Source organism: Protomyctophum parallelum, assembly GCF_964188405.1.
Source record: "Protomyctophum parallelum genome assembly, chromosome: 4".
Taxonomy (NCBI): Eukaryota; Metazoa; Chordata; class Actinopteri; order Myctophiformes; family Myctophidae; genus Protomyctophum; species Protomyctophum parallelum.
The window spans coordinates 4,559,536-4,587,260 of NC_139700.1; the positions used below are offsets into that span (position 1 = coordinate 4,559,536).

The 27,725-nt window shown below is 43.2% G+C and overlaps 1 protein-coding gene across 1 annotated transcript in view; it reads left to right on the forward strand.

Moving 5' to 3' along the window:
* Positions 1-27,725, forward strand: part of LOC310858045 (neuronal acetylcholine receptor subunit alpha-7-like) — a gene marked incomplete at its 5' end in the record, with an annotated part of 75,070 nt that overhangs the window by 4,640 nt on the left and 42,705 nt on the right. Inside the window, 3 exons of the mRNA XM_083764093.1 lie at positions 9,050-9,189; positions 15,695-15,739; positions 21,094-21,203. Coding sequence (XP_083620219.1) covers positions 9,050-9,189; positions 15,695-15,739; positions 21,094-21,203 — 295 coding nt within the window. The remainder of the gene's footprint in view (positions 1-9,049; positions 9,190-15,694; positions 15,740-21,093; positions 21,204-27,725) is intronic.

Genomic DNA, 27,725 nt, shown 5'->3' on the forward strand with positions numbered 1-27,725 from the left:
CAGTCAAGGCACATGTATTGTGCTCTGGCGTCCATGCTCACCATTGGGAAAGTTGTGATATTCTCTGGTAGTGGAGGGCAGGTACTTTACACCTGTGGCATCCGATTCCGAACAACCCTGAAAATGTTCCACTGGCACTGCCATGACATGCTCAAACTATGGAAATGAAAAGTGGTTAAACCATCATAAGGGCAAGGCTCTGTATATAATAGGGAAAGTAACCTGTTTTTTTCTCCCTGGAAATAAAAACGTCTGGGTTTCCGAGGCTACCTGTTGTCCAGCTAGCTGTGATAAAAGGGCCTGTGGACTGCCACTTTGACAACCCTGCAGATAAACATGCTCCATTGAGATCTAAAAGGCATCTTCCCTGGACAAATGAGCGTTGCGTCACAGACATGCACAAAACAAGTTCAGTCAGGAAACTCAGTGCAGTTGCCGGCGGCCGTTCATTGGGCCTCAGCATAACGTCATGATTCACGGTTCATGGTACCTATAAAAAGCAGATCCAATATTCATCGCCAAGCCATAATAAATATATTGCTCATTTTATATTCAATAAATATATATTCTATCCATTCATGAGTTGTCCTGACTGAACTTATCTTAAAAGTAGTTTCAGAAAATGCATGAGTCACATTTAATTTGCTGATAGGCAAAAGTAGCCTACAAATTGAGATTTTATTAGATTATTCAGCAAAAAATCACAACTCTCAACAACAAAGTACATTTGTTAACGTTTAACTGTTTGAATTCCTTTTAACTATAATGCATGTGTCTGATGAAACTTGATCAGATTAGAGCCAAATGGGAATTTAACTTGGGTCACTTTCATTCTAACTAAATTCTGATTTAGTCTTAAGTTTAGTTTAGTCTTAGTCAACTAAATATCAAAATCTACAATAATTTAATAATCTATTCTGGCTTTTGTGTGCAGAGGGACGGATTAACCCCACGAGGGCCCCTGGGCCGGTACATTTTGCAGGGCCCCCATAGCACGCGTGCGTGCGACATTTTTGGCATTTTTCTGTGTTTTTATCGTCTTTTTGACCTAAATTTAACTAAATCAATGGCCAATGAAGGGCCCCAGGTGCCCTTTTCAGGGCGTCAAACCTAGTACAGCACAGTCCAATTTCCCTGAAGGGCCCCTGAGAGCCAAGGGCCCCTGGGCCACGACCACACTGGCTAATTTGTGCATGCTTGACTCAATAATGAGATGTTTGGCCTTCTCCTATACGAGCCCATAATTCAAACTCCATGTTAACTAATTGAAACACTGACTTGACTAAATGCTTGCTTCTGGTGACTGATAGTCCTTCAATGGATGGAGATACCTTAATTATATCTAATGAAATTAACCCATTCTGAACGGGCACCCATTTTGGTGTCAGCATCATGTTATGCTTTAGCTATTGAAAAATAGCAGATCTACAAGCTCATATCGCGCCACCGAGTGGCGCGATACGAGCTTGTAGGTCTGCTATTTTTTGAAAAATCGAAGAACGACTGACATTTTTAGAATCTGATCTCAGGTCAGAATGGGTTCATCAGACCAGTGTGTGTCCGGCGGAAACCTCGTATGAATGAACCGATCGGCAATTTACCCTATCTGGAGAAAGCGATCTTTTACACCATTTATGTGGTATAAATGTCAATCAGATAGTCTATATTGTATAATATCCTTTTACATTTTTGTGCCAGGCCTAAACAGTACTCCCCTTCCTCCCCACACACAGGAACAGTTTTGACATGGGGTTTGGCATATAATTATTTTGGAAATATTCAAATTTGCCTCCGGTGTCGGACCTGTCGGTATCGGCCAATCATGAGAAAAACAATCGGTGATTGGTGATCGGGTTCGGTCCCAAAGAAACCTGATCGAAGCATCCCTAGTAGCAGCACGATAGCTTTACTTAAAAAGGTACCACCTCACGGGGTGATCAAGAACTCAACTCGAGGTAGCTACAAGGCACAGGAGGAACACAGAGAACTTTACAGAAGAAAAAAGAAAGAATGAGGAGAACCGGCCAACAGGGCCAACCAAGAAAGTCCATTAAATAACATAGGGAGTCATTAGGCCACATAACGCAGCTGGGCACCTGGATGGAAACTGTCTCAAGGACTTAACAGGGGGAGGTACGAGGGGAGAGTAGTAGCACGGTGGCACGGCTTCAGACGTCCCAGGACAAGGGGTCCCTAACCGGAGAGAGGGAAACCAGGGACGGGGGTCAGGCAATTTCAGCAGAACAAGGCAGCGAGGCACTCGGTGTCACCATCCCGGGCGGACCACCCACCATCAGGGGGCCGCTGGCGTCGCCCAGGCCCAGAGTACCCCTCTCCCCAGGGGCAGAGTAATATGGTAAGAGAGTGGCGACACTAGCGTAGCCTATGCCTGGTAACTGGTTTGCCTGGTGGGTGGTGATGAGTGGTGATCCACCTGAACTGAAGCCACAACCACAGCTGTTGTTGTATGATAAAGGGGAAGGGGTTAGATAGTGTAATGACACTATATTACTTTTTTTTTCATTGGCACGTTTTACTGTCAAGGTTTCAGCCTCCAGGAAGAAACCCTAAATACAAAGGGAAGACATCATTGCACATAACAACAACCACACCAAGGGGTCTAATGAAGTACTGTCACCTCATAAACACATGAAAAATTGGGAAAAGTACAAAAATCTGGTAGCGCTGGTAGGCCTATAACACAGGCTCACAGCACAACACACCTGCTCAAAACAACAGTCATGTGGAAGGTTGGATATTCAGATTGGTAGTCAGGTGGATATTGGGAACCAACTAGCTCTTTCCAATTACACATCTCCCTCTCTCTCATACTGACTCACTCTTTCTGCATGTCGTTTTCCCCTTTCCATGCTCTCTCTCTCTCTCTCTCTCTCGTCCAGTGAGTTGGACTCAACAACATACTCAGAGTTCTGACGATGCTTCTCGGAGCACACCGGCCGCACAGTATAATCCTCTGTGTTGGTTTAACAGTGAGAGTGTGAAGATGGACCTGGATGGACCCGTAAACTAAATTACTCTGCAGGAGAGTAGAGAGCATAATAATGAGTTAGTGAATCCATAGTGACTCAGCCAGCAAGCACTGTGTTGGTTGTGTTTGTGTTGTCAGCCACTTCCCTGCTTGCTGGGCTGTTCTGGTGTCAGCTGTCTCTACTGGTTTTCATGTGATATGCCACAGTCACCGCTGCAGATGTGGGTTTGATACAACACAGACAGACAGCCACTGTACTGCGATAACTTACTGTATATATGTACAGCAGAGATCTAACTGGAAGCCAGGGCTAGAAGGAAAACCAATTAACTCTCTCTCTGGATGTGGCTCTCGTCTCCCCATCCTTCCCTTGGTCCATCTCTTTATCTCCCCTCTCTTCTGTTGTCTTATTTCCCTCTTACTGTATACAGTATGATTCATTCTTTTTCCCTTTCTCTCCCTACCTCTCTCAGCGGTGTTAACAGTCTCACTCACAACGTTTTACAAATATTGAAACTTTTTACACTCATTAAACACAACATTCATTCGGATAGTACATAATACATTAGACACAGCATCCATTCAGACAGTACAATACATGTGTAGATGAGGTTGTTTTTTTCTCACAAATCAACTGAATGACTACAATGTGAAATGTACAGTTCAGGATTTTACCTTCATTTATTAAATGTTTTATTTGACCAGGTAGGCCTTATTGAGATATAGAATCTCTTTTACAAGAGGGATCTGACTCTGAATGTACAGGATTCTAATGGTGTAATGAAGTCTATGTCCCTTCAGGAGCACATCATGCATACAGGATTGTCAGAAAAGCCTGCGCAAAATCACATAGGCCTACAGTAGCACAATGGGGTGAGAGCGAGACATAGAGTGAGAAAGTAATTTATATTTCCGTTTGCATAAAAATAAAATGCAGATTGCAGATTTTGGGCATAGTTACGAATGGTGATAATTGATGTTTCTTTCCCTAATGGGACGTAAGTCGGGACTTGTCCGGGCCTTGAGGCTATGCTACTGCTTACCAGACGGTAACAACTGTAATAGTCCATGGTTGGGGTAGCTAGGGTCATTGATCAAGATCACCCTCAATTATCAACACAACATCCGGTGTACTACCCTGGTTCCTGCATGGCTATCCACATGTGACTTTGAAATACGATAAATCTGATAAATGATAAATCTGACAGTAAAATAAAACAGACAAAATCAACATAAGCAGCCGGCTCATTTCCAATTAGTTTGCAACGGAGACTGCGGCCGCCAGTGTGACATCATTCATGACATCATCATGATGATCGACATTTCGAATCACCAGTGACTTCACTCATAAAATAAATCCAATTCATTTTAACATCTTTGTCATGGTGCATTACATTATTGAGAATCAATCTACCCACATGAAATGGCAAATTATTATGGTATTATACAGAACACCACCAGCAATCAGCAATCGAGCGACCGCATCAAACAAGAGGTGGATGCTGGCAAATACTGTGGCATGGTCATGCTGGACCTCCACAAGGCTTTTGACACCACTCCATACTGGTAAACAAGCTGAAAGAAATTGGTTTTGATAGCACATCAGTGAGCTGGATGCAATCCTACCTGGAGGAGAGAGAACAGATGGTGAAGGTGAACGGAACACTGTCCCCCCCCCCCCCCCCCCCCCCCCCCCTCCCAGTGAGCTGTGGCGTACTGGCATTCCACAAGGTAGCATACTAGGGCATTCTGACCTGAGATCAGATTCATACGAGGTTTCCGCCGGACACACACTGGTCTGATGAACCCATTCTGACCTGAGATCAGATTCTAAAAAATGTCAGTCGTTCTTCGATTTTTCAAAAATAGCAGACCTACAAGCTCGTATCGCGCCACTCGGTGGCGCGCTATGAGCTTGTAGATCTGCTATTTTTCAATAGCTAAAGCATAACATGATGCTAACACCAAAATGGGTGCCCGTTCAGAATGGGTTAAAGACATGACATCAGCTTGTGACTGAAACTTGTTCCTATTCGCAGATGACTCAGCACTGCTGGTCTCGGACAGGAGCAAGCTGCAGGTTGAAAAGGCCCTCAGCTCTGAGCTCGGTAGAATCTGCACCTGGCTCACTGATAACAAACTATCCTTACACCTGGGAAAAACTAACTAATCTCAGCAAGGCTAATGACTTCTTGATTAGAGTGGGTGACAATGTTATCCATCCTGGAGGCAAATCTTTCCGGTGATAAAATGGCCACCAACGTAATCAAAAAAGTCAACCAAAGAATAGCCTCGATACCCAGGCTTTCATTTCGTCTGCGCGAAAGATGAAAGCCTGGAAAAAGCCGTGGGCTGAACCAGTCTAAAAGTGGAAGTCAACCCTTCCGGGTGGGCGTCGCTCTAAATGATGTGACGTAGCGCTGCACTAGGGGGGAGAGGAGGGGCCGGGGGTGACGGACAGATCGATGAGATCCAATCAGGGTGCGCGCATTTCTGAGGCGCGACCCGCCCCTCTAGACCAGAAATGTCTCTGCTTAGGTCAGGCTAACCAAAGAACAATATTCCTATACAGGATCTCCTCACTGGTCAACAAAAACACCTTGAAGACCCTAACAGGAGCCCTCGTACAAGGTTTCTTCGACTATGCATGCACCTTCTGGTACCACAGAACCTCAAAGGCCCTTAAAACTAGGCTCCAGACTTCCCAAAACAAACTGGTCAGGCTATACTACTTGGCCTCACCCCCTGAACCCACCTCACCCCTGCCCACTTTGACAGGCTGGAATGGCTTAGGGTTGACGACAGTCTGAGTACAGCACCTGGTCCACAAGATTCGATACAGATACACCACCAAGATACCCTGTCAAAATACTTCCTTAATGTCAATGAAGTCCACACCCACAACACCAGAGTTCAACAAACCATGTGCAACCCAGATTCGGCACAAACAAGGGACTAAATTAATTTCGCTCCTATGCCACCAAAATATGGAACGCCCTACCAGCAGTCAGTAAGACATGTGAATCCCTTGACTCCTTCAAAACCGCCCTCAAAGGACACCTACGGACGGCTGAAATTCGAAACTGCATGGCCCCCGTAAAATCTGAATCCCCCACCCACCCCTTTTCCCCCCTCATATGTTTCTTTTCCCTTTTTACCTCCTTTATGATGAATTCCTGTTCTGTTCTTTGACTACCGGTATATAGAAGTGTCTATTTGTACGTCTCTAAATGTTTTGATGAATTGAACAAGGTGGGCCCTCTTGTAAACAAGTGTAATGCTTAATTGGGTCGTCCACTCACAGTTAACAGTCTTTGTATTGAGTTTGTGCTTGAAATGTACTGTAATTCTGCAATGAGTCAAAAAAGGTTCATATCTTCCCGAATCCCCAGACCAGGCCAATACAGATAGAACAATACCAGGACATGAGGAGCATGATAGTCTGATAGACATTATTGTTATTTATCATAAGAATTCCACTTCAACAAGCAACTAATCGGACGTCACACACACACACACACACACACACACACACACACACACGCACGCACGCACGCACAGTCACACACACACACACACACACACACACACACACACACACACACACACTACTCAATGTACTCATAACATTACATTGCATTTAGGCACGTATTTGCCTCCCCCCCCCCCCCCCTCCCCAGTCCCCACTCTCTCTATTTTCATTCTGAGAGTCTCCGTCGCGGTTCCTCACTTTACCGGCGCTCCTCTGCTCCTCTAGTCCTCTTTCCTCTGGAGGGCTCTCTACTCTCTAGAAGTCATCATCATACGCCACACTCTCAGCAGTCAGCAACACTGGCACAGCTGCTTCAAATTGAACAGAACACAACTCGTTTCAACCAACCCCATGTGCCCTGCCGCTGCCCGCTGCCTGCTGGTGATACCTTTCGGACACTTCTGTAACTATCTTCTGCCACTGCATGCCGGCATTTTAAATCGGTATTTTAGAAACGGAGCGACGGTGACGGATTTGGATTTCATCACACGCCGGTGGCCGGGGGGGGACGGGGGAGACGCGCTCACTCAAGACAAGACAGGATGGAGCCGCGGGTTGCGACCGTTTTTCTGCTGTGTATCTGTTGCCTGCTCCACGGTAGGTGACGTCTATAACCCCGGGCACGTACCTCTCTCTCATCTCTCCTCCGGGATATGTCCTTAAACTGCTTTATGTTCTACTTCTGTTAGTTTGGCAGTCCCTGGTCTGAACTCTGAAGTCAACCTGTACCAAGAGTAGACAAATAGCATAAATGTGTGTCTTTTAGTTTTTGAATGAACCACTGTACTGTGTCCGGGTGTAACTGTAACCCCCCCCTCTCCCCCTCGGCCACTGCTGTTTGCAACCACGTCTTCTAGTGAGTCAATTAAACTGTTAAGCAGCTAGGGCAGGGGGGCATCAATATGTCCGGTATTTTGATTTTTTCATAAAAACCAATTACTATATGCCAAGTCTGCAGCTTTTCTAGTTCAGAATGTATTAAAATTGATTGATTGAAAATTGTTTGTAGAATGGGACAATTTATGACACTGATTTACTGGCAGTGGTTCTGTGCAAGGACGGACTCCCTTAACTCTCAGAGTTACAGACCTGTAATGGTAATTCAGGGCTATAGCTCTTTAAATGTGTTTCTGGTAATATTGTCCACTTATTTTGTATGTCCCAGGAAAAAATTGAATTTTGGCAAAAATGTCCCCACACAAGCCAGCATGGCGTTGACACCTGCTGTTAAGTAAGACCAGACAACATCTCCATTGTCTCATTGTTTTGCTACCACGCTATGGCGGCTCCATCATGACCAATCCATCATGACCATTGGAGAACACTTCCAGTTGAGTGATGATAACTGAGGAGTGACTCCGAGTGAGGAGGACTGGTGCACGGGGGACCACTGTGACTCACTGACTGCTGAATGAGTGTCTGTCTGTCACAACAAGTGAGCCAAGACCGTATCACCGTAGGTTAATTTACATTCTGCTGTTCACATTCAGCACGGAGGAATAAACAGATGACTGTAGGTCTTACTCAACGGAACAGTCAGGACTCAGTCAGGACCCCCCCCCCGCGCCCTCAGTCTATTCAAATACTTTACTCTTTATTAGCTTATACGTGGAGTAAGTTAAGTTATATCTTTGTGCTTCGATGTGCTGCTGGCTTGGCACTGGCAGGATGCTGCTGGTGTTATCAAGGTTCAGGGCTGGCACACGCACAGGAAGTCCCTTCCGGGAACTCATATTTATGTCTCTCTGGGAGGGTGAGAGCATCAGATAATCATAATTCAATTTCAGTATTCAATTCGGGGAACCCTAGAGCTAGCGTCCCTCCCTATTCTCGCTCGGGCCAACAGAATAAACAGATCGGGAAAAAGATTTTGTGTAGAGGCTAAAAAGGAGCCCTGGGTCCAAGTGGGCGAACCCTGTCAACACAAGTGTATCCTCTATCTATGGTTTAGTTATTTAAGCATAGTTATTCCATAAAATAGCTGATCTACAGGCTCATACCGCATAGAATGTCTATTTTTTAAATCTCTGCCATAAAAGTGTTTAAACCGATTTCTATAACTTATTTTGCTGGGAATCCACTCAGGGGGTCCCTGGACACACTGGTCCAGGGGACACACTGTGTGTGAGTGTGTGAGAGTGTGTGTGTGTGTGTGTGTGTGGGGGGGGGGGGGGGGAACGGACGGACAGTGGCTCAGGTGTAGAGGCTGTTCGATGCCGGGTCTCCCCCAGAGTTGTGTCGAAGTGTCCTTGAGCAAGACTCTTAACCCCCATTGTTGTATTGTTCTTTCCGCTTTGGCAATGTAAACATATGTTTTCTCATGCCAATAAAGCCCTTTGAATTGAAAATGTAATTGATCCCGATGTGTGCAGGTTGGTATACGTTTTCATGGTTTCCTCCACCATCGGCGTATGAATGGGTGAATGTAAATGTTATCTATGTAAAGTACCGTTATTTAAAATGCAACGTGTGTGTGTGTGTGGGTGTGTGTGTGTGTGTGTGTGTGTGTGTGCGTGCGTGTCCATCAGTGTCTCTGCAGGGACAGGGTCAGCGGCGTCTGTACAAAGATCTGATGAGGAACTACAACCCCCTGGAGAGACCGGTTTACAACGACTCACATTCACTCACTGTTCACTTCAGCTTCAGCTTGATGCAGATCATGGACGTGGTGAGGACGTGCACACACACACACACACACACACGCATGCACGCACGCACGTGTGCGCGCACACACACCTCTGCCAGACTATGAAGACAGAGTTGGATCCTCTCATTTGTCATATCATAATAGCTTCTTACGCATGCATACACATGCTCACAAAAACACACAGTCAATATGTCCTGTACACTATTAGTACTCTACCTGTGTGTGTGTGTGTGTGTGCGCGTGTGCGTGCGTGCGTGCATGTGTGGCATCCATGCGTGTGTGCTGACTGTTACACATGTTACACAACAGTTGTGTATGTGTATTGGGTTCTTACTGGTGTGGGCATGCTGATTTGACAGTGACTGTTAAACAGGAGATGTTAATGAGAAAAATACCTTATTTGTATGGCAGACAGTCAATCAAGAATTATTTCTCCATTTATGAATCAAAACCTTTCCATCTAGCTTCACTTTTTCAGTCTCCATTTCTGTCTGTCTGTTGGTGCGTTCACATATTTGAACTTCGGGGCACGGTGGCACAGTTGGTAGTGCTGTCGCCTCACAGCTAGAAGGTCCTGGGTTCGATTCCCGCTGGGGACCCTGTGGGTGCTAGCGGCGTGTTCACTCATTCGCGTCATCAATGCCCATACCCGAGGCGAAATGGCCTTTCTGTGTGGAGTTTGCATGTTCTCCCCATGTCCCCTAGGGTAGGTACCCTCACAAAAAACATGCAGTAATTCTGGTCTCTAAACTGCCTCCCCCTGGCCAGGATCACATTAGATAATTGACACAGGGGTGAAAAATGGGTTACAAAATCGTGGGATAAAGAAATGATTGAACAAAAGCACACAGGCAGATGCAAAAGATGCAAAGCTACACAGTGTATTTGTAGCTGTTGCACAATTTGCAACAGCTACACACGCTTGGATGTATCTTTGTATCTTCATGTCGCTGGCTTCCATTCCACTGTGTCGTTGAACATATACACGGCTTAATGTCGGGGAAGTTACACGACTGACCCACCCAGGTGATGGCAATAATACTAATGACCGTAGTCTTACCATGCAACATGAAAACTCCTGTTGGGTGGTCGTTAAAAGTTGATTTCTCCCTCTGTCATTTCCTCGTATTTCTAGTCTATTTTAAATAATGTCATGCACATTTAGCCCGCTGCAGGCCTTCAGAAGACATTTTGATGCACTTGCTACTGAAATGATCAATTATTTATATGGAGAAATCCCATCATTTAACTTGCATCTCTATGGGGGAGAGGGACAGCTTGCCCTCTCTCTTCACTGCTAACGTCCCTTTTGGACAAGGACGGGTTGGGGAGGGACTTGGCGAAGAAGTAGCGGCTATTATGTACTCGGGGCCCCAAAGCGAGATTGACAGCCCAGCACCCCCCCCAACGGGACCGTCAATACCACTTCAGACTAAAACCCTCAACGTGGCTCAGCTGCAGCACACCTGAAGCATAGCATACATACTGATATACTGTAGGCGCACTGGTTGCATATCGAAAAACATCTTACTGCTACTCACATGCGACACACGTGCCTGCCGTCTGTGGCTGTGGCAATGAATGGGACAGCTTCGGGATTCGGGAAAGTTCATTTGTGGTAAAGTTAACGTGAAGGGCCCTTCACAATAAAGCGTCCCAATGAACTACATTTTACACTGCTTATTATTGACGGCAAATGTAGTCTTAGTCGCGGTAACTTAACAGCGTGTTAGAGAGAGAGAGAGAGAGAGAGAGAGTTTACAGTTTACTACGGTAGGAGCGGCTGCCGGCCCCTCTCTCTTTTCAAAAATAGCAATTGTAATTGTGACAAACTGTCTGTCTCTCTCTGGGTTACTTTCAACACGGTTTCATGTCTTTGAAGCATAGGACCGTGGCAGAAGCAGCGGAGTTTAACAAGCTCTATGCTGTGACCCCACACTGTGTGTGTGTGTGTGTGTGTGTGTGTGTGTGTGTGTGTGTGTGCGTGTGTGTGTGTGTGTGTGTGTGTGTGTGTGTGTGTGTGTGTGTGTGTGTGTGTGTGTGTGTGTGTGCGCGCGCGTGTGCATGCGTATGTGTATTCGTAAAGAGAGAGAGAGTTAGTGTTTTAGGCACGCACTGTTCCATACAAGACATAAATTCAATGCACTCCTCACAGCAGGGAGCTTCATTATCCAACACCAGAGAGCGTCAAACGCATATCCTGCATACGGACTCATTAACAATATAGAATATTCACTCTGCTCTCTGCTCTGATGGCGGCTACTGTGACAGTACGTCACGGGCAACAGCCAGGCGAATTGTCCGGAAGTGCATTATAATTTGCCTATGGGAGCCGGCGACTACCGGCGATTTTTTTACTTTCTACTTGCATGCTTGAGACGTTTCCTTTCCCAGTTGAAAACTATGTTTTTGTTTAAGTTACAAGTCATGTAAATACTAGCATTTTATTTTAACAATGAGAACATTAGAGGTAGCTGTTTTAGTCACAGTTTTGAGTCACTCACAACCATTAAACAACGACGTTCTGAAAACACATTAACAAGCCAACCAGTGATGATATTGTTGAGACTTGGCAGCCTGGCAGGCATTAATGTGTGCACGTTCTGCCAGATTTACTTTGTGGTACAACGGTCGACTCGTGTGCCGAAAACAGATGATCCACAAGCTCACGGCGCATCGCCCAACCGCTCTGAACTTCAGAAGCATGCCACATTCGGAGCGCAACACCGCCGTATGATGCAGCATCTTAAGACATCTTAAGTTAACTTTATTGGCAAGGCTGGTTAGAGCGGGTTAAATAAAGCATAATGGGATTTAACTCCTCCTGCGAGGAAGTTTGGTAATCTTGCGCCTGCCCTACCGTGTTGTGGAGCTGCATGCTTGATTGATTGATTGATTGAAATATTTATTAACAGTTTGCAGAATTACAGTACATTTCAAGCACAAACTCAATATGCTTAGCTGGGCTTCATGGCTATTTGCATTCACCGGCGCTGTTGTCACCCATAAGTCAAAAAAGCTGACATTTTCGCATATGAGGCGGGTGAAGGAAGGAAGACAGGTTCTCAATCACACGCAATTCACGTGCACAGTTGACGTGCAGATTGCGTGCAGTGTGAGAATACATCAAAATAAAAGCAATGCGGTTTTAGTCCACCCATATGGTACTGAAAGTATGTTTTATTTTCTAATTATCAAGGAATCTTTCGCGGGCCGGTCAGAGTCAGCCGACGCCGTACAATGCCCAGGTCTGGGTTAGGGTTAGAAATAATTTATATAATATAAATATAAATAATATAAATAATTCATCTTTCTGGGCGATGACGGGCGATTGGGCGATGTGTCGGCCGATGCTCACCCGCTGTTAAAACGTACTAAGAGACGTAACGTAAGAGATAATGGGATAGAACACAATAGAGGTGACAAAGAATTTAAGTATAATATCGTCGCTGTTGGGTGGACCGTGGAATCCTTGTATGTCCAAAGGATTCCACCCAACATTATTATTAAAATAAAAGTAACATTTTGTGCTACACCCGTCACGCATCACTTTATGAGGAAAACAAAACATATGTTGAATTATGGAGATACAAGGTTTTTGCCCGACAGCAACGATAAATGATATAATGACAACAACAAAAATGTTGTCACAAAATCCCAAGGCGCACCTGAACTCCGCACCTGAACCATTTGGTTCAGGTGCCATTCACTGATAGAAGGTCTCAACGGAACCCTAAGTATTAGATGCATAATGCATAACATTGGACAACAGTGGACACCATTGGTCAGTGTCAGAGATCTCATGTAGTGCTACTGCACATTACACCTCCTCACGATCATAATCACCAGACATATTTATCTGTATTCTCTGCCTGTTCTCTCATAATCCTGACTGTCAGCCGTGATGCTATCTCGTCTTATCTCGTCTCGCTGCGCGTCACCTCATCTCACCTCAAATCATGTCGTCTTGTCATATTTTGTCCCTTCTCACTTCAAGAAGCAAAATGGACCAAACCAGGCATATATATGAAAACGCCATACAAATATGAAACATTTTGTTGCCAAATCAAACGCAGCGCGCGGAGCGGCGGAGTCAGTTCAGTCAGTCAACCTCAAGGGAGGTTCTTGTCATGCTCAAAAGCCCATACTATGCTCAAGGGGTTAACATGCTGCATTACTATGTGGGAGTATACGTGTGTGCAAGTCTCACACGTCATTCACCGATGCGGCAGTCAGCTGACTAAGTGGGCAGGCTACTTAAGCTCACTAGACTCCATGCTCTTCCTGCCTTCCTCTGCTCATGGTTCCCGGTTGTATGTGATGTTTTCTCCCACCACCACCCCAGCACCACCGGTGGGCTCTGCTATCTATGCTCCCCATGGGGGGGTTATTGTATATCTATCTTCCTGCTCTTATGTTTTATGATGTTGCTTAATCATGCCGAGCAGGGAGAAATCCAGCAGAGCCGAACGCCAAGTCAAATATCATATGCACACTCATTACTCATTCTGCAATAAATATTGTTTAATCTATTCGTGAGTTGTCTGACTGAAGTGTAGATTACATTACTGCTGTTTTCTTTGACATGTGAGGACATGACAACTTAACATGAAACTTACTGTGACACTCGTGCACATCTTGTTCGCTTCGAATGTTTTCAACCTATAATCAACCAGTATGTTCCTATCAAGACCATTATAGACCAGTATGGACATTTCCACATACTGCCTGCCGCAAGTAGGTGACTAGGAAATGCGGAAAGTGACATTACTGCCGCGAGACGCGAAAACATTGTGAAACGGACTTACATGGGACTTACTTATACAATATGCATTTGGCCGCAGGCGCAGACCCCATCTCAAAATACTTTTGTTCCCGGGACCCCTGAGATGCAAAGATTTGAGTAAAGAATGTTTGTTTAAACAATAATTAAAAGATTTGCACAAATGTTCACAAAGTGACACACTATGAGCTTGTGGATCTTCTATTTTTTAATAACCAAAGCATAAAATAAAATAGAAAATAAGTGGTTCAAATCTAAAATGCCCAGTGTTGGGTAGTAACAAGTCACTAGTGATATATTACTCGAGAAGCGTGCACACATCCGTGTGTGTGTGTGTGTGTGTGTGTGTGTGTGCGCGTGTGTGTGTGTGTGTGTGTGTGTGTGTGTGTTTATCATTGGTGGTTTGCTCTGACCATGTTAGCTGACTATAGGGTTAAATCTCAGCAGAGTCAGCCTCCTGCGTCTCCCTTGTACTGTGTGCAGGGGTCATCATCATCAACATACTGTAGCAAACGTAGCAACTTTTAGATTACATTTTTTACATTACACATTATAAATGTATAATGTTCTTATTTTGATCATACAACCCAATTACTGAATGCAAAGGCATAGCATGCATCATGGTGTTCATTCAGGGCTAGCTCCTTATGTGTTTCTGTATTACTGTCCACTCATTTGGTATGTCCGTGGCAGAAATAGATTTTTTTTTTGTCAAATAGGTTTTTTATTGAGAACAGATTATAAATTGTTACACAAACATTTATGATATGAATTACATTAAAAGAAATACAAGGACAAAAAAGAGAAAGAAAACCCTCAACCCTCCCACCCATACTGCTCAGGCGGAAATGGACAAAAATGTCCACCACAAGCCGGCATGGCGATGACCCCTACCCGTGTGCAATAGCTGACTCAAAGTTTGACGTCCATGTAGAATCTGGGATGGACAGATGGACTGGTTGACAGCTTCACAAGGCTCAGCTTGAGGACACATAAATACACATAGTACAGCCTAGACGGGAACGCAGCTGGAATGCTATTAGTTACGCTATTAGCTACAGTAGCAGCAGTTTCTTGTTTTTCCCCTAATTGTTTCTTCTGCTCTGCTAGAGTTGTGTAACTAAAACGTCTGGGTTTCCGAGGCTATGTAACTACTAGACATCTATCTAATGTTCTGTTCAAATCCAACCCTCTCAGATTTGTCCTTCTCGGCTCCAATATCCTGTTCTCTATATCAGTTAAAAACAACATTATTTGACCTCCTCTCCTCTTCCTCCTCTTATACTTACTCTTGTCAATTCTATTCTATTACTTCCTCCTTCCATGATTCGTCTAGGATCACAGGAATGTTTTCGTGGACAAAGTGGGCCTGAGTTGTTGAGCCTTTTGCATTAGATGCGTTTAGCTATTTCTGCATTCTGTTCTTGTCATTTTAAGCTCACCTTTTGTGTCACTAATACATGCTCCTCCTTTATGCATTAAAGGAAGGATCAAGGATCACACAAATAGTATGAGAATGATTTATGTGGTTGATTATGGATTGTGCTTGATTTACTACTGCTCACGTACGAGGGGACAGATTTTCAAAGAATTTATCTGACGGTAGTGGCAGATGGGTGGTGCAAACTGCTAATTAGCACAGTCATTTTAGCACAGGAAGCTTGTGAGTAGAGAGACACTTAAATGGCGTTGCCAAAATGTAGCCTAACATCTTACTAAGTTGTGTGATGTGTTTATTTTCAGGATGAGAAGAACCAGGTACTGACTACCAACATCTGGTTGCAGCTGGTGAGTTATGTTCTCCTCCTTCTCTTCTCTTCTCTTCTCTTCTCTTCTCTTCTCTTCTCTTCTCTTCTCTTCTCTTCTCTTCTCTTCTCTTCTCTTCTCTTCTCTTCTCTTCTCTTCTCTTCTCTTCTCTTCTCTTCTCTTCTCTTCTCTTCTCTTCTCTTCTCTTCTCTTCTCTTCTCTTCTCTTCTCTTCTCTTGTGCTCTGCTCTCCCCATCTCTCCTCTCCTCTTCTCCTCATCTCTTCTTTTGCAATGTCTCTGTTCTCCAGTGTCCCCTGTGTGATTTAGTATTCCCTTTAGTGCTACTTTGTTATATTTCTCACACTATTTTCTTTAAAAAATGGTGGTGCTCTCTGATGTAAAAAGTGCACTGCAAACACAGTACAATGACCAGTGAATCAATAGTGCTGTGACTGTGTCCTTGAGCAATACATCAGCCAGAAAATGTTTTTAAATGTTTTTTTAAACAGTACATATAGTCCCTGCCTCCCTGGCCAGATTCGCTCTTCTCCAGCCTCACCTGTCCTCACTCAAAATACATCACGACACATACCGGCTCTCCTCTCCCTCCCCCAAGCTTCCCTGAATCCCTGTCCTCACCCCAGTCCAGCCATCTGTCCAGCCTCATTAAGGAGCTTGAAGCTGTCTGAGTTTTCAGTCCAGGGCAAGGGCCATATGCCTGCCTACTACATGGATGGAATGGATGGAGGAGGGATGAATAAAAATCCATAACAAAATGGACACGTGAAGACAAACGATCTTGTCCCTAATTCTCATTTGGCTTTTGGGGGAAGGTCTCGGGCACGGTCAAATTGAATTGAAGGCCTTTGTACTTGACCCAGTTTGCTTGAAGTGGAGAAAATCTGAGCATCCGGGGACTGGGATTTGCTCTGCATCCGCAAATACCTCCTTCTGCCTTCAAAAGTTTGTCTGCTAGTCTGTCAGTCTGTATCACTGTCTGTCATGCTGAAAAGGGCCGTACCCTTGTTTTGTATGGCTGACAGACGTACACACAGGAACAGGAACACACATGCACGGTTGTGCGCACGAACACACACACACACACACACACACACACACACACACACACACACACATGTACACACAAACACAAATATACATTGTGCTATTTGTGGCAGCTCCTTTCCGTTTCGTTAAATCGAGCCAGTACACGTCTACTCTACACGATCTGTATTCGCTTCTGAAAAGAAATTCACGTTTATGTGATATGTTAATATTATGAAAACTTATTCAAATTGAAGGTAGGAATGAGAATTGAAACTCGTGCAAGCGTCGTCTTCATCTGTATAATGTGAAACATCTTCGTCTGTATAATGTGAAACCTTCCGGCTGTGTTTATGAAGGCAACATATCTATGCTCCTCGGTTCCTTTTGTTCCTCTCAGAGGAAAAGGTTGTTTATTCCCCTGAGACGAAGCCTTACCTTACACGCACACACGCACGCACGCACACGCACGCACGCGCACACACACACACACACACACACACACACACACACACACACACACACACACTCACTCGCAATCTAATATGCTTCCAGGACCATTTAGTCTTTTTGCTTAATTTAATTTGGTAGTCCAACATTCATCCGTCCGTTACTGTGCCGTTGGCTTAACTGGAGACTGGAGTGTGTGTGTGTGTGTGTGTGTGTGTGTGCGCGCTCATGTGTGCGTGCACGCGCTCGTGTGTGTGTTCTAATATGAAAATGCATTACTGCCTCTCAGACATTGAAGCCTCGTCGTGACTTGGATGATGCAGCATAGATAATTAAATAAAATGGAGAACCAGAGTCAAACATAAAATAGCTTAATAGAAAAACATGATAATACTGAATATTATACAATATTAATCAAATATTTCATCCATTTGAACATGCAGTGTGTGTGTACGTGCATGCGTGTGTGTGTGTGTGTGTGTGTGTGTGTGTGTGTGTGTGTGTGTGTGTGTGTGTGTGTGTGTGTGTGTGTGTGTGCGCGTGTGTGCGCGTGCGTGTGTGGGGGAGGGGTGGAGATGACAGGACAACAGCCAACCTTTTCCTTGCAGAGGAGCAGAGACATTTTAACCAGAGGCGTTTCCAGGAATTACATGTTGGCTAGGCATGATGTGTTGTTGTCGTCGTCAATCAGAAGCACTCAGAGATATACCTGCCAGACGAGTACACTACAAAGGCTGAAAGGCTGGCATTTGCATTCCAATGGATGATTGAGGGTTGCGCTCTACGCACAACGGCCAATCAGCTGCATCAACAGATGAATGCACCTTCACTGTTGTAGCTCATTCATTCACACTTTAACTGTACTAATGTGCATAAAATGACTGCTGCGTATTCTATACCCAAAGAATATAATATTTAGTCGGCTTGGGACTTGGGAGTCTGCTTGGGACTTGGGAGGTTTCAGCGTTTTCAATCTATTTTATCCTCAAATTTTATCCAAATGTTTTTTTTTTTTTTTTAAATATATTTACACTACGATATAATTATATTTGTTATATTTTCCCACTTTCATTTCAACATTCAACAATGTTATATCGGTAACTGACTGAGATTAAGTTGTTCCTTAGCAACACAATTCCACTGATGAAGTCTATTCTTATCGAGGGTAACAGCATTCAGGTAGAATTTAAATATCTTGGAATCACACTAGACTCAAACTTGACATTTCAAAAACAGATTAAAAATGTAGCCAATACCTGCGGTATTCTATGATATATGGGAGAAGTTCTTGGACTTCATTAAAGGAGAATTCCATACTAAAAGGATTTCTTACCTTTCTTTGTAGTTGTTACGTCCCCACCAAAGAGGTCCAGGTGTTATTTTGTGCAAAAGCTCCTTATTGGCTATTTTCCCTACCATAAGCCCTAAATGAATTGCATTGCATTGAATGGGAATTGAATGGGGCTATGGAGTGTTGTGCTAATTCGCTTATTTCCATTGCTCAAAATTATAATTTCTTTGTATATATCCTCTCTTCATAATGTAAATAATATCCCAAGCGGCACACTTTACTACTTATTTCGATGGAAATAAGCGAACTAGCACAACACCCCATAGCCCCATTCAATTCCCATTCAATTCAATGCAATTCATTGAGCGCTTATGGTAGGGGAAATAGCCAATAAGGAGTTTTTGCACAAAATAACACCTGGACCTCTTTGGTGGGGACGTAACAACTACAAAGAAAGGTAAGAAAGATAAGAAAGCATTCTAGCATGGAATTCTCCTTTAAGCGAGGTGATATTGAAGAGGCTTTGGATGTATAGTGGTTAACTGAGTAGTCAGCTGTGGGGTGGGGGTAGGGAACTGTGACGGATATTGTGTATTTGTTTGGTTAACTGTATGTAATGTGTTTTATTTTCGTTTTATTTATTTATTTATTTTTGTGTTTATTATTGTCAAAACATTTCGTGATATTTTATTTGTATTTGTGCTGCCATGGGGATGTGGGGGGGGGGGGGATATATGTCAATTGTTTTGAAAATACTTCTTTGTACTGTAAAATAAATCAATAAACATATGTTTAAAAAAATAAAATGTAGCCAATAAAATCATTCAATCTATCTAACTTCAGACACATAAGACCATATCTCACAACAGACGCAGCTAAAACTCTTCATGCATGCTTTGATTTTTTCACACGTACTGTTTCACAACCTGGTCACAGACAAATCAGACAACGTTAAAACCCATAGAATCACTTTACAAACAGACATTAAAAACAATGGAGCAAAAGCCCAACCGTTACCACCATTGCCATATAGTTCAAAAGTACAACTTATTTACTTTTGACAGCTTCAAACATTTAGCAGATGCTTGTCTCATTTTTTAAATGGCAACTACCATAGGAGACTGTGAAGTGCCAATCAGACGTAGTGTGTTTGGTAAAACAGTCTTCTCTGTTAGAGCCTCGATCCCATCACTGGAACAGTCTCCCCACAGAAGTAAGAGAGACCTCCAACTATTTGACCTTCAAATTCAACCTGAAAAGGTGTCTAAAAACAATTCAAATCTGTAATCATGAGTAACTATCAGCACTATTTAGTATTCATCACCGGTGTCATTTTTCACTTCACTTTGCAGTTGTTCTGTCCCCTGTACCATGTTGATCTGTTCCTGTATTGTACTGTACTGTATTGTGTTTTTGTATGGATATAGTGTTGGGTGCTTGCACATTATGCACACATGGCATCAACGCATGGTGTTGTGTGCTGGCACACTATACACTCTGTCTTTCTTTTTATCATTAATCAAAAGCCTGCTCAGGGACTACAGATGAAATTTAGCGTTGGCTAACTCTGGCTTATTTACATTGATAGTGAAAACTGACATGTTGATTAATAGCTTTGTCCCTGTCAAAAACAAAAAAAAGAGAGTGAAAGGGAAGTTCTGTTGCCTTAATTTATTTATGTATTCTTGGACTGATATCGAGTCTGCATCGAGTTTTGATCAATTTTTATTTCTAGTTTTAGTTAGAATATATAAAAGTATTTTTTTTAATTATTTATATTTAACCCATTGAAATTGGGAAAGCATCTGTGTAACCACTTTAACCATTATTTAATACTTTGGCTAATAACTATTGGAGCGATAATCTTTATTGTATATCTGTTGTATTTTTTTTACAAGATACAATTATTCACATTTATTCTTTCCCCCATACATACACACAAATGGCACTGCAAATATTAAAATAAAATCTTTAAAGAAATAAAACAAAACAAACAAACAAAAAAGACACAAGGAGATGAGAAAATATGTCATTTGTAAACCCTTACAATTAACCCATTCTGACCGGGCACCCATTTTGGTGTCAGCATCATGTTATGCTTTAGCTATTGAAAAATAGCAGATCTACAAGCTCATATCGCGCCACCGAGTGGCGCGATACGAGCTTGTAGGTCTGCTATTTTTTGAAAAATCGAAGAACGACTGACATTTTTAGAATCTGATCTCAGGTCAGAATGGGTTCATCAGACCAGTGTGTGTCCGGCGGAAACCTCGTATGAATCTGATCTCAGGTCCCCCCCCCCCCCCCCCCCCCGTCTCTCTCCCCATTTCCTGTCACCATACTGTACTCTATCCAATAAAAGGATATACCAAAGATATATCTTAAAAACAAATACACAATGTCTACATTACAGTTCCTTACCCTAACCCAACAGCTGACGACTAAAACTATTATTCATCGAAAGCTTCTTCAATGTCACCACGTTTAATGAACTCCAGGGAATATCTGTTGTATTGGACAGATTATCAACATCCTGTGGCATTGGATACAAATGTGAAATAGATTTTTGACAGATTATTATTTATATATATGTGTGTTGTTCTTTTGTAGTACTGGACAGATCACTACCTTCGGTGGAACCAGTCCGATTACCCAGGAGTCACAAACGTCCGTTTCCCCGACAGCCAGATATGGAAACCGGATATCCTACTTTACAACAGGTACCCTCAACAACAACACAGCACACAGAGTTCTACTGTCTTCCTCTCTGTCTCTCGTACACGTCTCATGACGCTCGGCTCTCCTGTCTCTTCTACACTGTCTCCCTCTCAGCTTTCTAAACATGCTCCCCTAATCTGTCTGCACCCTTCAGCTTCCCTTCTGTTGCTTTCTCCCACCCTGTCAGCAGAAAGACAAAACAAATATAATTACTATGTGGAGTGGACTGGCCTGTGTCCTTTGAAAAAGTAATCGTTGAGAGTCACTCTGGTCTCTAAAAGGACCACAATCTGTTTTAGTGAGCCTGGCCCAGTGACAATTTGATAACTAAGAGAGCTTCTCAGTGCTTAAATGAAACCGTACCGAGAAAGCAGACCTCACATGCTGTCAGTGTTGGGCTTATTACTAAAAACGAAGGTAATATACTCAATATTCTTTTCTAAAGTAATATTACTTTACTTATTACCCCCTGCCAACAGTAACTAGTTACAGTAGAGTAGAGTTAGAGTTTGCAGCTTGCCTGATTTACGAAAACAGCCGATCTACAAGCTCACCACGAGTCTCAGCACGATGCATTGGGAGCATTGTAGATCGCCTAAGTTTGCTGCGTGGTGTGGCATGCAACCCAAGTATAAATCAGGTGTAATGAAAGCCGCTGTGGCGTGAAAATGGAACGGGTCAGGCAGAGAGAGAGCACATGATGTTGTGGGCATGGAGATTGTGCGGTCTCATTCATATTCATTAACCTGATGGACTTTAAAACAATTGAGGAAAGGGCCATATGAGCATTTGCATTTTGCACGCACACATAACCATCGTCACACGCGGCACACAGGCAGAGCGATGGAGGCACGCCTCCATGGAGGCAGATTGGGCATGCCTCCTGGTCACTGGTGTCACGGTGATTTTCTTTCCCGGTACCACGGAACGTCACGTGCACGCGCGTGCATGTGCGCATCGCGGCATGCACACAGAACAGCTGCATAGCCTAAGCCTATTATTGTTAAATAGTGAGAGTGAGAATAATGAGAGTTTTAGACACACAAACACTTTGAATTGAAGCCTGAGGAAGGTCGCAAGACCGAAACATTGCTTCTTAAATATATGCCCTGAACCAAGTGGCGGTGTGCGTCGAGTGTCTCTCCTTTCCACATTGTATATGCCTCGTCATCATCGCACCTGCTCCAAATTACCTACAGTACCGGGTGTGCGGAAGTCATCTCTCTATAAGACACACAAACACAAAAGTAGACTTAAAATAGTCAGACAAACATCTTTACTGCCCACTAGCGAAACTATAAAAAGTTTGCTTTGGAAGTTTGGACGAATGAATCTGTTCTTTGATGCAGCAGTCCATTCTTCTTACTGGAGCCATAGCCTACTGCTGTAAGTGCTTACCGTATAGGCTGCATGCGCTCAGGTAACAGTAAAAGCTGTTGTTATGCAAAGTAGTATACATTTGAATTCGGCACGGTACTTGACACGGTGTGAACATGGGGGGGGGGGGGGGGGGGGGGTATATATCGATATAAAAGACTGCAATAAAAAAAGTCTGTTTTCTTTTGGTGGGTTGTGTCATTTTATTAGAACTACTTTAGTCAGTGTAGTCCAGGGGTGCCCCCACTTTTTAGAATTGGAATTGGTAGGGTGTATAACTTGTATAACTTTGTAATACTGATGTTTGTGCGAAACACTCTTTCGCACAAACTTGAAAACAAAGTATTGCATTTTGGGTTTTGAGCTGATCTTTTTGACGTCTATTAATCAAGTGAACATTTTCGAAAAGGAAGAAGCACGCACAACTCCAGCCATTTCAGTCTCTTGGAACATTTCACCGGGTGCATGGTCAGGAAACACTTTAATCAAGTGAAGTCACCTTAATTCAAGTGAGCAGATGCCAAAAATAGTTTTTAAATAATTTAAATTATATTTTAGGGGCATGTCATGTGGTCTATACCTGCACAGCCTGTGTGCTTACTGATAGATCACGATCTACCTTTTGGGCACCCCTGAAGTAGTCCATTAACCCATTCTGACCTGAGATCAGATTCATACAAGGCTTTCCACTGGACACACACTGGTCTGATGAACCCATTCTGACCTGAGATCAGATTCTAAAAATGTCAGTCGTTCTTCGATTTTTCAAAAATGGCAGACCTACAAGCTCGTATCGCGCCACTCGGTGGCGCGATATGAGCTTGTAGATCTGCTATTTTTCAATAGCTAAAGCATAACATAGTGCTAACACCAAAATGGGTCCCCGTTCAGAATGGGTGAAAGGCAACTTTACCTGTGCAATTGTGCTGCCAATAAACATGAACATTAGAGTCCCCAGAGTTAATGACGCTCTCTGATTAAAATGAATGTCGGAGACAATCTCTAGGGTTTATTATAGATGAACAGTACAGTATGCACTGTACATGTTTATGTCACAACGGTTCCATCCCAGCTGTAGATGTCGTTAGTGAAGCTGTGTGGCAACATGCTGTACGTGTACTGTACAGACCTACGGACCATGAACCTGTTGTAGCGAACAGGAAGAAATGCAGGGAATAATTTATGAGCGATATAAATCATGAACACTACAGCTAAAGCTGAAAGTAATAGAGGGCACAGGACTGTGTAACGATGCTTGGGGTAACAGCAGAATACAATAAAGCTTTATGGCCAAAACATGAGGAAACCTGCCGTTGGCTTCTCTGTGCTGAATATAAAAGACAAGACAAGACAAGACAATAAATACACAATGCACAAGGCAAGAACATCATTACAGAATCTACAGTACTCTATACACCAGTTCATATTGAAAACATATTCTCCGGTACATACTCCAGTTTCAGTTTGAATTAATAACATAATTAGTCTCCACTCCATTTCGTAATAATTCAACATTGTCTCTAGCTAGTACATAATTCCAGTTTATATTATCTATATAACAGAGTATTAACTAGAGAATTATGGGAAATTGCAGTGTGGTTGCAATTTCCCTCGAGCAGCTTGCTAAGTACTGATGATGATGTATTGACCCACATGACGTCTGATACATTTTATACTGAATGAATAAATAAGAAAGTCTGCAATTACTGTTGTCTGGTTGCCCTTAGGGCAACCAGACAACCCTTAGGGCAACCACACTAATAACATATTGTGTATTCATATCACAGCTATAGTTTCAGCCAAGCAGTTTATATTTACTTACTGTATATTGACAATCTTCTACAGGTAGAAGATTGTGGTTGTACTGAACAGCTCCCAGTGACCAATTAGTAGAAGACTGTGGTTTTACTGGGTAGCTCATAGTGACCAGCAGTAGAAGTCAAGACTGTGGTTGTACTGGGTAGCTCATAGCTATTATGAAGGAACTCATGCAAGGTGTTGTGTAGTCTGTCTGCTGACAGCGTGTGGATGTCACAGTAGCTTTCAGCTCCTGGGTTTATTTTCAGCTCTTCTGTCAGTAAACAATCTAATGCAGCTCATTACATTGTGATATCAGCCCCTCACAGCCGCGCTGCCTCTACACTACCAAAAACTGCCTTGTTTCACTGTCACAGATAAATACGTGATCACTTAATAGCTCGTCTTATCGTAGGATCTGTTCCAATATGTTGGCTGGTTGTAAGCGTACACCTACCGGAAATGATTGTATTGGCAGGCGTTAGATTAATAGTGTTAATGACCTACTTGAAATCCCTGCTTGTGCATTAACTTTTTTTCCCCCTCCTGTATTCGTACTATAAACAGTGATTGATTGATTGATTGATTGATTGATTGATTGATTGAATACTTTACTAACAGTTTGCAAGGACAGGCACAAGGAAGTACAGTACAATTTATTTATTTGACAGGGACAATGCTCATTAATCAACATTTCAGTTTTCACTTCCATGTAAATGTGCCAGAGCTAGCCATAAGCTAATTTACATCTGTAGTCCCTGTCAAGGATGAAACCAGAAAGTCCATTGGTGTCCTCACGTAGAAAGAAAAATAAATCCTCCCAAGTGTGGAGTCAAAGTTGCAGCAGTAGTTCAGGGAAATGTTTGCAGTGTCATCTGTACGTACTTCTGCTTGCTGCTGAGTAACTGTTGTGAGTAATTGTTGTGACAAGCATAAGCTCATTAACATTGCCGTTTTTAGGAGTGTGTGTGTGTGTGTGTGTGTGTGTGTGCGTGCGTGCGTGCGTGCGTGCGTGCGTGCGTGTGTGCTCAAGCACATGTGCACACACACTTGCGAGCGTGGGATCACAAAGCCTGTCACTGGTATTGGCCTTTGTGGATTTAATGAGTGTGGGCGAAACCAACGCTGAGAGAAAGTACTCTCATTCATTAGACAACATGCTATTATATAAAGTTTGAGCCAAAGTCAGACTATTAAGTAATCATTAAAGATGGAGTGCCAACATTTTTGTCTATGAGGTGACAGTACTTCATAAGACACCCTGAAGTCGTTTTTATGTGCAATGGTGTATTAACCAGGGGGGCAGTCAGACAGATATTTCGTGAAGCCACCAAGGAAATCGGGATTTCCTGAAAGTTCATATAATGGCCTGTTGTGGCACTGTCATTGGGCCCAAAAAAACCCATAGCCCCATAGAGGTCCATGTATTTGGGCCCAACTTCACCTAGACTGTATTACCTTAATAAACATGGTCATGAATACTTTCTGCTTCCAGTCACTAGTTTAAAGTCTCATTTCTTTTTTTTTTTATAAAGTATATTTATTGGTTTTTAAAGACACAGACATTACACAACAAGAACACAATAACAAACAAAAGAAAAGAAAAACAGCTCAGGCACAACACTATTATAAATAAAAAGATTGAATATACAAAGACATGACAGGCACAATGAACTATAATGACAAGTGACTTTCGAATTTTCATAGACTCCCAATCAGGGAATACATCCATACAGTACATTAATACATATATTAAAAAGGCAGACAACAGTTATCATAGGCACCACATCATTACAACAAGAGCAGACCCATGCATGCTCCACTCAAAGGCGGCAACCGCCACCCCTCCAGGCGGCAGGGCCACCGCCCCAAGAAGCGGCCCCGACGCAACGCATCGAGACCCTGTCGTGGCAGACAGTGTGGTTCCAATATGATTCAAATAAGGGTCCCACATTTTGTAGAAAGTGTCCAATTTGCAACATGCATGTAATGTATTCACAAGGAATACAGCCTTAAAGTCTCATTTCTAATGTCATAATATTTTTTTTGGAAAATGATGGTCCCATGTATTAAAAAAATGACCATAAAGTCGCGTATGTTCTGAGGGGCGTGGCTACCGTTACAGTCTATGATCGGGATTCCCCTCCCACTCGAGTCAAAATAAAAACCAACTGAGAAGAAGGGGGGGAAGTCCCGCCTCGTTGTCTGGGCCAGCCAATGGCCAGCTGGGCCAAAACGGAGCCAGCCAATGGGCCAGCTGGGCCAGAACGGATCTAGAAAGATGGCGATTTACAATACAAGGACTGACAGGCTTCATTTTACGTTCATGTTATATGGTATTCCCTTTGTATTTAGGGTTTCTTCCTGGAGGCTGAACCCTTGACAGTCAAATGGGCCAATGAAATAAACAGTAATATAGTGACATCACATTATCAGCCCCTCCCCTAACCCCTCCCCTTTATCATACAACTACAGCTGTGGGTGCGGGCGTGAATTCCGTTTGTGTCCGAGCATAGGCATGGCCGAGGCATGGTAACGCCCCGCCTGCCTGTGATTGGTCTACTGACACTGCCCGTCTCGACTGTCCTCCGAGACGCGAGGTTACTCCGTGGTGAGATTGAGAAATAAATAATAGGCTACAAGAGAAATGACAGCTTGGCTGGTCTATTTTTGTTGTCCTGACCTTGTGTGCATGTTCCGTTTTGTAGTTGTTCGTGCTGCCGTTTACCAGATCCAGTCAACCGGATTGATGATGTTGAGCCCGGGTGATCCTCAGAGAGTGAGCGGAGTCCATTTTATTTCAGGTGTAGAGCAGACAGCAGGTGAAGATGTGTAGAGATGATGAGGCCATTTGGGTAAAGCTTTCACTGTAGCGGCAATAAGGAGTTGTAGCTCGACTGAGGATTTTTCCCATTTTGATTTTATTGTAGTAAATCAACGGGAAACCTGAAAGCAAAACTATTTTATATAATACATATAAATCAACCAATAAACATTGCATCAACAACCTCACAAGTCACAATACAGATCAGTACATTTCATAAAACTAATTTTCCATTACATTTCTAATTATTAATACAATAAATGCATCCTGAACCTGACTCATAAGCCACCAGCCCACCATAACAATACACATTAAACAATAGATCGAGACCATGAAACTCAATATAACAATTATAATAACATCTAGTGAAGTGAACAACAATACAGAGAAAACATCCAAACAAATACCCTTTTCCCCCCTTCCAGCTAGGCGCTAAATCATTGAGATTGAACCAGTTGTTTCTCTCAAGGTCCGTTCTTGTGTTCTCTAGAGGTTTTCCCATTGTCCATGTCCATGGGGATCACAC